This window comes from Nicotiana tomentosiformis, chromosome 12, assembly GCF_000390325.3.
Source record: "Nicotiana tomentosiformis chromosome 12, ASM39032v3, whole genome shotgun sequence".
NCBI lineage: Eukaryota > Viridiplantae > Streptophyta > Magnoliopsida > Solanales > Solanaceae > Nicotiana > Nicotiana tomentosiformis.
Genome location: NC_090823.1, coordinates 126,222,184 through 126,234,446, shown reverse-complemented (window position 1 = coordinate 126,234,446; position 12,263 = coordinate 126,222,184). Strand labels below are relative to the sequence as shown.

At 43.4% G+C, this 12,263-nt stretch overlaps 1 protein-coding gene across 1 annotated transcript; it reads left to right on the top strand.

Annotated features, from left to right (window-relative positions):
* Positions 1 to 1,376: 1,376 nt before the first annotated feature.
* LOC138903367 (uncharacterized) lies at positions 1,377 to 4,426 on the top strand. The gene is made up of 2 exons (XM_070191334.1): positions 1,377 to 2,120; positions 3,995 to 4,426. The coding sequence occupies exons 1-2, from the start codon at positions 1,377 to 1,379 to the stop codon at positions 4,424 to 4,426; spliced, it is 1,176 nt and encodes a 391-aa protein (XP_070047435.1).
* The last annotated feature ends 7,837 nt before the right edge of the window (positions 4,427 to 12,263 follow it).

Here is a 12,263-nt window from a genome sequence, read left to right as displayed (position 1 = left end):
CATGATATCCATACTTAGCATAACACTTTAATTACAATATTGTTGGCCCTACTAAGTGTCAAGTCGACCCCTCGTCACTACTTCTTCGAGGTTAGGCGGGGTACTTACTAGGTGCATATTGTTTATGTACCCATACTACGCTTCTGTACTTAATTGTACAGGATTTGAGGCTGGTGCATCTAGTTTCCCGCCCAACACACATACCTGATCTTGGAGCGAGACTTCACGGTGAGCTGCCCCCTTCTGAGACGTTCAGCAGCATGTCGGAGTTTCTCTTTTGTTTTTATCTGTCTATTCTATTTCAGACAGTAGGATAGTCATCTTTTGTATATTCTACTAGTTGCCCACACACTTGTGACACTAGATCTTGGCATGTATTAGTAGACTTTGATTTTTGGATTGTAGTTCAATAGTTATAACTGCTTTTAGATGTTTCCGTTTGTTTGCCTTAAAAATCCGTTATTTATCAAATGCTTTAAACGTAAGTAAAGCAAAATATTGGAATTGCTTAATAAACAAAAATGGGAAATCACTAAGTTGTTCACTGTTGGCTTGTCCAGCAACGGTGCTGGACGTCATCACGGCCTGACATGGAGTTGGGTCGTGACAATATGGTATCAGAGTACTAGGTTCACATAGGTCTCACAAGTTATGAGCAGGCCTAGTAGAGTCTTGCGGATCGGTGCAGAGATGTCTGTACTTATCTTCGAGAGGCTATGAGGTATTAGGAAACTACTCATTATTCATCTCATATCGTGCAATTGATGGTATACTAAATTTCCTTTTTCTATTCTCTCACAGATTTTGAGGACGCGTACGGCGGACGTTCCCGACCCGGGAGGGGCTGCTCCCCCTGTTGCTAGAGGCCGAGGTAGAGGTCGGGGAGGGTACCGGCCCAAGGTAGGGGATGAGGGCATCCTAGAGCTGCCCCAGTAGCACCACCAGGGGATCCAGGAGAGGATCCCATTATGGAGGAGCAGGGCGAGGTGCCCGCAGTAGAGCCAGCCCCGGCAGATTTCATGACAGCACCAGGCTTTCAGGAGGTCATGGGCCATATGCTGTGGTTCATGGATTCTATGACCCAGGCTGGTTTATTTCCAACAGACCCAGCCACATCTCAGGCGGGAGGGGGAGAACAGACCCCTACTTCTCAGGCTCCTGGGCATGCAGCTGCAGTGTATCAAACTCTGAGTACATTACCCGCGGACGGGGCCCAGCTAGTTGCAGCAGTGGCACCTAAGCCTAGACCGGATGTGAACGGCGATCCGCAGAAGTTATTGGACAAATGGACTAGGCTACACCCTCTTGTCTTCGGAGGCGAGCGTGATGAGGATGCCTAGGATTTCATTGATAGATGCAGGGACATACTGCACAACATGAGGATACTGGAGTCTCATGAGGTTGACTTCACTACTTTCCAGTTGGAGGGAAGGGCCGGTAGATGGTGGCAGTCTTATCTTCTTGGCAGACCAGCGGGTTCTCCTCCCATGACTTGGGGCCAGTTCATACAGCTTTTCCTGGATAGGTATATTCCACCCTCAAAGCGGGAAGAGTTGCGGTATCAATTTGAGCAGCTTGAGCAGGGTCAGATGTCAGTGACCGACTATGAGGTGAGATTTTCTGAGTTGTCTCGCCATGCACTTATGATACTTCCTACAGACGCTAAGAGAGTACAGAGGTTTGTTGCGGGGCTGCACTCCGGTATTAGGGACAATATGGCCCGAGAGGTTGAGATGGGGACATCTTATCAGCTGGCAGTGGAGATTGCTCAGAGGATTGAGGGCTACCATCAGAGAGGGAGAGAGCACGCGCAGCAGGAAAAGAGGGCCTGTTTCTTTGGAGAGTTTAGAGGTGCCCCGGCTAAGGGTAGAGGTCAGTTTGGGAGGGGTCAGCCTAGCAGGCCCCCATATTCATCGCCACCACCTCCTCGAGGTGCTCTAGCGTGCCCCTATTTCAGCGCCACACTAGAGAGTTCTTACTGCCCCCAGCCATCCAGGGTTCTTCCGGTGGGTACTCAGGTTACCAGGGTTCTTCCAGCTCCTAATTTAGTGCCATGCCGGAGAGCTCATACCGCCCAACGGCTATTCAGGCTTCTTCCAGTGGGTCTACAGGCCATCAGGGTCAGACATCAGTGCAGTAGATCGCCGCACCGAGGGGCTGTTTCGAGTTTGGAGATCTTACTCACATGAGGAGATTCTTCCCCAGGCTTCAGGGCAAGACAATGCAGCAGGGTCAGCAGCCCATGATTATAGCACCGGTTGTCCGGCCACCCAAAGGTAGAGGGAAGGCTGGCAGGAGCCATCCTGGAGGTGGAGGCTAGGCGGGAGAAGGCCAGTCAGCTACTGTTCAGTCAGGCAGAGGCCAGCCCGCCGGCGCTCTAGGCAGATTCTATACTTTTTCGGCCAGACCAGATGCATTGGCCTCATATGCCGTGATCACAGGTATTATTTCTATATGCGGTAGGGATGCTTCGGTATTATTTGATCCAGGGTCTACCTATTCATACGTGTCATCTCTGTTTGCTCATTTTCTGGATATTCCTTGTGAGTCCTTGGGTACTCCTGTTTATGTGTCCACTCCTGTGGGCGATTCTGTGGTTGTGGATTGGATCTACCAGTCCTGTGTGGTCACATTCTATGGTTACGAGACTAGAGAGCACTTTTTGTTGCTTGATATGATCGACTTAAAGGTCATCCTGGGCATGGACTGGTTATCCCCATGTCACGGCATCCTTGATTGTCATTCTAAGACTATTACCTTAGCGATGCCAGAATTACCAAGATTGGAGTGGAAGGGTTCCTCGGTTAGTACAGCTAGTCGGGTCATCTCTTTTCTGAAAGCTCGACATATGGTCGAGAAGGGTTGTTTGGCTTATCTAGATTATGTTTGGGACACCACCGCAGAGTCTCCGATGATTGATTCAGTGCCAGTAGTCCGGGAGTTTGCCGATGTGTTTCCTTCTGACCTTCCAGGCATGCCGCTAGATCGTGACATTAATTTCTGTATTTATTTGGCTCTAGACACCTAGCCTATATCTATCCCACCATATCGTATGGCTCCGAAATAGTTGAAGGAGTAGCTTGAGGAGTTGTTAGAAAAGGGGTTTGTGAGACCAAGTGTATCACCTTGGGGTGTACCAGTGTTATTTTTGAAGAAGAAAGATGGGACTATGCGGATGTGCATTTATTACCGCCCGTTGAACAAGGTTATCATCAAGAACAAGTACCCGTTGCCACGTATCGATGATTTGTTTGACTAGTTGCAGGGTGCTAGGGTGTTCTCCAAAATTAACTTGAGGTCAGGGTACCATCAGTTAAAGATTCGGGACTCAGATGTTCCGAAGATGACCTTCCGTACTAGATATGGCCATTATGAGTTTCTAGTGATGTCCTTCGGCTTGACTAATGTCCCAATGGCATTTATGGATCTGATGAACCGGGTGTTCATGCCTTATATTGATTCCTTTGTTATTGTCTTCATTGATGACATATTGATTTACTCACGTAGCCTGGGGGAGCACGAGCAGTATTTGAGTGTGGTACTTCAGACATTGTGAGAATAGAAGCTATATGCTAAACTCTCCAAGTGTGAGTTTTGGCTAGAGTCTGTGGCATTCTTGTGGCATATTGTATCAGGATAGGGTATTAATATGGATTCCAAGAAGATTGAGGCAGTTCAGAGTTGTCCTCGTCCCACTTCGGTGACTGAGATCAGGAGTTTCCTTGGGTTAGCAGGTTATTATCGCCGGTTTATGCAGGGTTTCTCATCCATTGCAGCACCTCTGACTAGATTGACCCAAAAGGGTGCTCCGTTCTGTTGGTCCGATGATTGTGAGGCGAGCTTCCAGAAGCTCAAGACAGCTTTGACTACATCACTGGTTCTAGTGTTGCCTTTCGGCTCGGGGATGTATACGGTATATTGCGACGCTTCACGTGTTGGCTTGGGTTGTGTATTGATGCAGGATGGGTGAGTTATTGCATATGCTTCGCGTCAGCTGAAGATTCATGAGAAGAATTGCCCTGTGCACGATCTAGAGCTAGCCGCGATTGCTCATGCTCTTAAGATATTGAGGCATTATCTGTATGGGGTGTCATGTGAGGTTTATACTAATCATCGCAACTTACAGCATTTGTTCAACCAGAGGGATCTCAATTTGAGGCAGCGTAGATGGCTCGAATTACTGAAGGATTATGACATCACCATTCTTTATCATCCGGGCAAGGCAAATGTGGTCGCGGATGCCTTAAGCAGAAAGGCAGACAGTATGGGTAGCTTGACATTCATATCAGCAGGGGAGAGGCTACTAGCTTTGGACATTCAGTCCTTGGCTAACAGACTTGTGAGGTTGGATATTTCAGAGCCTAGCCAAGTTCTTGCATGTGTTATTGCTCGGTCTTCATTATTGGGGCAGATCAAGGTCCGATAGTTTGATGATCCGCACTTGGCAGTTCTTAGAGAGACAGTACTACAGGGTGGTACCAAAGTGGTTTCTATTGGCGGGGATGGTGTTCTGCGACTCTAGGGTTGTCTATGTGTTCCTAATGTCGATGGCTTGAGGGAGAGGATTCTAGAGGAGGCACACAGTTCTCAGAATTCTATTCATCCAGGTGCTACGAAGATATATCGTGACCTGAGACAACCCTATTAGTGGCGGCGTATAAAGAAAGATATAGTTGAGTATGTGGCTAGGTGTCTAAATTTCCAGCAGGTCAAGTATGAACACCAGAGGCAGGTGGCCTACTTTAGTAAATGACTATACCTGAGTGAAAATGAGAGTGCATTACCATTGACTTCATGGTTTGGTTACCGCGGACCTTGCAGAAGTTTGATGCAGTTTGGGTCATTGTTGACAGATTGACTAAGTTGGCACACTTCATTCTGGTTGTGACTACATATACTTCAGAGAAATTAGCCCAGATTTATATTAGGGAGATAGTTCGGTTGCATAGTGTGCCTGTTTCCATCATATCAGATAGAGGCCCTCAGTTCACTTCACATTTCTTGAGAGCCATACAGAGTGAGTTGGGGACCCGTGTAGAGCTCAGCACAATATTTCATCCACAGACCGACGGACAGTCAGAGCGGACAATTCAGATATTGGAGCATATGCTAAGAGCATGTGTGATTGACTTTGAGGGACAGTGGGATCATTTTTTGCCTTTGGCTGAGTTTGCTTACAATAACATTTATCAGTCTAGCATCGAGATGGCTCCATTTGAGGCTTTATATGGTCGGCGATGTTGTTCTCCCATCGGGTGGTTTGAGCCCAGCGAGGCTAGGTTACATGGTACTAATTTGGTAAAGGGTGCCTTGAAAAAGTAAAGTTGATTCAGGAGAGACTTTGCATAGCACAGTCCAGACAGAAGAGTTACGCTGATCAGAAGGCGCGCGATGTATCATTTATGGTCGGCGAGAAGGTCCTCTGGAAAGTCTCACCGATGAAGGGTATTATGAGATTCAGAAAAAAGGGAAAGTTGAGCCCAAGGTTTATAGGCCCATTTGAGGAGTTGAGGCGGGTTGGGGAGGTTGCTTATGAGCTTACTTTACCTCCCAACCTTTTAGGGGTTCATCCGGTTTTTCATGTGTCTATCCTCCGGAGATATCATGCCGACTTGTCGCATGTGTTAGCTTTCCGCACTATTCAGTTAGATGGGAGCTTGGGTTATGAGGATGTTACACCCCATATTTTCGTACGGTATAAGTAAATTGATGAAAGCTCGGAAATGAGATGTTACATCACGCATTTTCGTATGTTAAAGTTTCATCGTAAGTTAATCGACGTAAGTTCAGGAATGAGATTATTTTGAGATTATAAGCATTATGCTATTTCACACAAGTGATGAGTAAATTCGTGAAGGTGAGAGGGTAAGCAAATCGAATAAATGAATTTCATCGAAGTTTGTCATTTTGGGACAAAACACGGCCCGGGCTAAAATACCCGGTATTTATGGACTAATACCATACAAGGTACCACATGGCCATGATAGTAAGGTGTATACAGTGTATTAAAAGTGAGTAGTATTTTAAGTAAGTTGAGATAATTCAATTATGTGGGTAATTGGTTAATTATTGGGTAATGGGATATTACCTAACTAATTGGGGATATATTGGATAAGTATTAAAGGGCATGAGGTGGCAGCTCCCCCTTTCACATCAAGTGACTCATAGCTTATAATAAAAGGTGGCCATTTAAAAGGTCATACACATGACACTTACGTAAAAGATATTAGAAGTTTGGCATTTTGAGCATCATTTTCTTTGGCCTTAAAATAATCAAAGGTAATCTTATAACTTTTGTTCCTAATTCCAACATTTCAAAAAAGAACATTTATCTCAATCCAACAAGAACAATTCCAACGATTATTTTGGCTTCAACGAGATTTCTTGCAAATCTTCAACCAATTCCTACAAAAGAAATCCAACGAGATTTCTCAGCACATTAGCAACGTGAAATTTTGCGATTCTAAGGGAGTACAGTGCAACCTTTTCCAAGAATATCATATGGATTTTTCCTTACTCCAGGTATGTTAAGACTATCCCTTCTTTCTTTTTTGGCATGATCTATACGACACGAACGAAACGAGCAAATGCACAACTTCCATAAATGACTCTATTCATAGAAGTATTAGGGGTGTCTAAGTTATTGATTCCCCATGCGAATTATTATTATATCTTCTGTTCATGGGTCTTAGAAAAATACGTATTTGATAAAGTTTATCCGAAGGGAATATTGATTTTATGACAATCCAAGAAATCTTATGAACGTAATTCTTATGCATTTCATGCATTTATACATGTACATTGACTCATGACCAGATGGCGTTATATACGCGTATATATGTATATGGGATATGGAAAAAGGTTACGACATTATATACGCACCACCACCTGATCACCTGGTATACGTTGATAATTTGCCCATAGTGGCCGAAATGATATGATGGAATGCCCTCAAAGGCTTGATGATGTTATGAACGCATATACCTATGCATGGTATGCCATTTATACGCATATGCATGACATCATAAAAGTAAAATGATTCACAGAGCTATGCAAACGTACATGTCGAGTCTTTTACTCCATGTTTCTCTCATGTCTATTATTTACTGATTTTCATTCCTCACATACTCGGTACATTATTTGTACTGACATCCCTTTTGCCTGGGGACGCTGCGTTTCATGCCCGCAGGTCCCGATAGACAGGTCGAGAGTCCTCCAAGTAGGCTATCAGCTCAGCAGAAGATGTTGGTGCGCTCCATTTGCTCCGGAGTTGCTTGTTTGGTCAGTATGATTTAGACGTGTATTGTTTGGTATGGCGGGACTTTGTCCCGACCTTTATGAAAATTATGTATCCTTAGAGGCTTGTAGACAGATGTCATGTACGTAAAAGTTTTATGGCCTTGTCGGCCTATGTTCAGTGTACGAGTGATTATTTTGGTCTTATAGGCCCGTATGTCCTATGTATTACATGTTGTATTCTACTTATCTCACGGCAGCCTTCCGGCTCAATTATTAATGATAGTATGACATGAAAGGATACGTTATGTTGGTACTCGGTTGAGTAAGGTACCGGGTGCTCGTCGCGGCCCATCGGTTTGGGTCGTGACAAAAGTGGTATCAGAGCAGTTCTGTCCTAGGGAGTCTACAAACCGTGTCTAGTAGAGTCTTGTTTGTGGGTGTGTTGTGCACCACACTTATAAGTAGGAGGCTACAGGGCATTTAGGACTGTCACTCTTTCTTCTTACTCTAGATCGTGTGGTAGAGTTCACCATAAGAATTCAAATTCCTAAATTCTATTCGTAATACGACGATACCTACATCCAGAAAGACAGTTGGTAAGAGATTGAATGTGGCTATGGAAGAGTTGAGTCAGAGGAACTCGATTTTTCATGATGCTTATGATGAGTAAATTTAAAGTCTTCAGTAGATCATGTGTGTACTAAGACATGAAAGCCTCTTGATCTGGAGCCTTAAGGTAAGAATGTCTATCCACCCTTATCCACCCCGACCTTTATGAAAATTATGTATCATTAGAGGCTTGTAGACATATGTCATGTAAGTAAAAGATTGTATGGCCTTGTCGGCCTATGTTCAGTGTACGAGTGGTTATTTTGGTCTTATAGGCCCGCATGTCTTATATATAAGTTGGTATTACATGTTGTATTCTACTTATCTCACGGTAGCCTTCCGGATCAGTTATCTATGATAGTATGACATGAAAAGATATGTTATGTTGGTACTCGGTTGAGTAAGGTACCGGGTGCCCGTCGTGGCCCATCGGTTTAGGTCGTGACAGAGGAGGAGCCAGTTGCTATTGTTGCTAGACAGGATCGCCAATTGAGATTCAAGAGAATTTCCCCGGTAAAGGTTCAGTGGAGGGGGAAACCGGTCGAGGAGGTGACCTGGGAGTCCAAGGAGGACATGCGGAGCAGATATCCACACTTATTCAGTACTTCAGGTATGGATCTAAACCCGTTCGAAGACGAACATTTGTTTAAGAGGTGGAGAATATAACGACCCGATCGGTCGTTTTACTTGCTAGAACCCCGTTCCCCTAAATACGACTTCTCATACTTGATTTTACTGATTTATGACTTGTGGGGATGGTTAGTTCAGGATTTAGAAGAGTTTGGGTTGAAATCGGAACACTTGGTTCCTTAAGGTTGGCTTAAAAAGCCAAGTTTGACTTCGGTCAACATTTTGAGTAAACGATCTCGGAATCGGGATTTAACGGTTCTAATAGGTTCGTATTATGATTTCGGACTTGGGCGTATATTTGGATCGGGTTTTGGATGACCCGGGAGTGTTTTGGCGCCTAATAGTAAAAGTTGGTTCTTGAAGGTTTTAAAACTTCTTTAAAATTTGGTTTGGAGCGGATTTTGGTGATATAGAGGTCCAAACGGAATTTCGAGACCCTGAATAGTTTCGTAGTATTATTTAAGACTTGCACGCAAAATTTGGTGTCATTCCGAGTAGTATAAGTACGTTTCGGCGCATTGGAAGTAAATTGAAGAACTTGATGTTCTTAAGTTTGATTCAATTGGTTTTACGGTGTGATTCTTAGTTTTAATGTTGTTTCAGGAGTTCCGTGAGTTCTAGCGAGTCCGTTAAGTGATTCCAAACTTGTTGGTATGTTCGGGCGGGACCCCGAGTGCCAATCGGACGAGGCTCAGACTAAGTTGAGAATTTAGAACTACACCTGAGTGCACCAGATCTGTCATAACCGCACCTGCGGTTGGTTAGCCGCATGTGTGAGCTCGCAGATGCGGGCCAAGCCTCACAGATGCGGCCAATGAGGGCAACCCCAAATTCCGCAAAAGCGGTCCCTTCTCTGCAGAAGCTGGAGCGCAGAAGCGGTAAAACGCCCGCAGAAGTAGCCCAGAAACTTCCGCTGAAGCGGACTCTTGTCCGTAGAAGTGAGAGAACAGATGCGGTCCCTTGACCGCAGGTGCGGAAAAGCTGGAGGCAGTGAGATTCATTTAATACGGGACTTAGACCAATTTTTACTCATTTCACTCACTTCTTGGGCGATTCTTGGGGCTTCTTGAGAGGGGCTTTCACCTAGATTTTGGAGGTAAGTAATTTCTACCAAATGTGAAATAAATACTTAGATTATGGGTAGATTAATATGTGAAAATTAGTGTAAAATAAGGGTTTAGAGGAAGACCTAGGTTTTTGATAAAAAGGAGATTTAACCACGAAATATGTTATGGAATTTAGTAAAAATTATGTATTTATGTTCCTAAGGTTATGGGTAACAACTTTCTTTGAAAATTTCCGAAATCCGAGCATGTGGGTCCGGGGGTGAATTTTAGGAATCTTGCAATTTAGGGTGGGTAATCACTTAAATGGTGGAATTATGAACTTTTGAGTAGAGATTGATTAGTTTATGTCATGTTTGACTAGCTTCGAGTCGTTTGGCATCAAATTTGGAGGTTTGAGTGCGTTCTTGAATTGGGAAGTAGGCTTTGAGGCGAAGTAAATCTTCTTTCTAACCTTGTAAGAGGGAATTAACCCCATAGATGAATTAAATAAATGTGTGTACCTATTTGTGTGGGCTACGTACGTACGAGGTGACGGGAGTCCGTACGTAGCTACTATTGTGCTATTGTCCGTGTAGTTTAAGGACCGTATCGTACCTTGTTCGAAATGTTTGTGCCCTTACTTACTAATTCAGTTACTTGGAACTCTCTGTGATTTATACTGCTTCAATGCCTTGAAATGTAAGTTGTTAAATTATATGACTGAAATTGAAATTTCAATTATGAAAGAAGAACTTATCTCTTCCCGTTATTGAACTATCAGTATTATTCATGATATCCATACTTAGCATAACACTTTAATTACATTATTATTGGCCCTAGTAAGTGTCAAGTCAACCCCTCGTCACTACTTCTTCGAGGTTAGGCGGGATACTTACTGGGTGCATATTGTTTATGTACTCATACTACGCTTTTGTACTTAATTGTATAGGATCTGAGGCTGGTGCATCTAGTTACCCGCCCGGCGCGTATACTTGATCTTGGAGCGAGACTTCACGGTTAGCTGCCCCCTTCTGAGCCGTTCAACAGCATGCCGGAGTTTCTCTTTTATTTTTATCTGTCTATTCTGATTCAGACAGTAAATAGTCATCTTTTGTATATTCAACTAGTTGCCCACACACTTGTGACACTAGATCTTGGCATGTATTAGTAGACTTTGATTTTTGGATTGTAGTTCAATAGTTATAACTACTTTTAGATGTTTTCGTTTGTTTGCCTTAAAAATCTATTATTTATCAAATGCTTTAAATGTAAGTAAAGCTAAATGTTGGAATTACTTAATAAACAAAAATGAAAAATCACTAAGTTGTTCACTGTTGGCTTGTCCAGCAACGGCGCTGGACGCCATCACGGCCTGACATGGAGTTGGGTCGTGACATCATTATCGAACTGTACATTATGGACCGTTGTTACATAATATTTCCTTTCTTGTTGAGATGTTCTTATTATGACTGGCATTCTCTATTGTGGCCACTCCTCATAAATTAATTCCTCCGTTCCTTTGAGTTTTGGAATTTCTGAGTTAATTTATTTGTCATACCCTTGTATTAGTGTTATTGTTGCTATTGTACTTATTGTTCTTGCATATTTACTTTGGGACTACGAGGCGGTACCTCGGGAGATCCCCCTATCTTGCATATTTACTTTGGGACTTTGAGGCGGTACCTCGGGAGATTCCCCTATCTTGCATATTTACTTTTGGACTACGAGGCGGTACCTCGGGAGATCCCCATGTCTTGCATATTTACTTTGGGACTACGAGGCGGTACCTCGGGAGATCCCCCTGTCTTGCATATTTACTTTTGGGACTACGAGGTGGTACCTTGGGAGTGCCCTTTGTTGATATCTCCTTGTTATGGGGTTGCACGAGGCTTCTATCGTGCTATTGTTACTATTAATATTTTGCACATGCGGTGTGACAAGGCGAGATATATATGTGTGGGTTGCGCATGTGACGAGATAAGGTGGGAATATTATTATGCACGTATGGCGAGATAAGGCGTGCATTTACTTTACTATTGCACACGTGGCGAGACAAGGTGGGCTATGTCAGGGATTGATTTGTGATGGACCGGGGGCATTCTTGTTGTTGATATTTATGTAGTGGTACACTTATCTGTGTGAGATTTATCTTGTGAAAGTTGTGAAAAAATATTCTACGTGCTGTCCGTTCTTTTTCTTATGCTCACTAGCTGGTATGAACTATGTTAGGACACTTGCACAAGCATACACGTAGTTAAGCACTCTTATCGGATAAGAGGTTTTTTTTGATATTATTGAGTATAGATGCACACCCTTGCTTACTTGCCTTCTATGTGAGAATGACTCTATTTGGCACGCGAGTCATCAGTGCGGTTATGAGGTGTAATGAGGGCACAGGATGCACTATGAGTTGTGATTGTCCGAGGTTCAGTACCTCGTGAATTTTATTGACTAAAATCCGGTGTGAAAGTTGTTGTATTATTGAGTTGTTACTTGTCCTTGCTTTATCTGTGATTATCGGAATTAGGTTGTATTTTCGTTCATTCTTCTATGCCATTATTATGATGTTCCGCTGATAGTTGTTGTTTTCCTTCCTTATTAGAATTACCGTATTAATTGCCACTTAGCGTAGTCTTTATGTAGATATCATACTCTGTTATTTTTATACTTATACTTGTTCAGGTTATTTAGTCCAGTAGGTGTCTTGACTGTACCTCGTTACTACTCCACTGAGGTTAG

What these genes read in the sequence shown, in the direction of transcription:
- LOC138903367 (XM_070191334.1), top strand. Translation starts at nt 1,377, where the DNA reads ATGAGGATACTGGAGTCTCATGAGGTTGACTTCACTACTTTCCAGTTG. An exon ending in TGGGTCTACAGGCCATCAGG is followed by an intron (nt 2,121 to 3,994) that starts GTCAGACATCAG and finishes GCTTCGCGTCAG; the next exon opens with CTGAAGATTCATGAGAAGAA.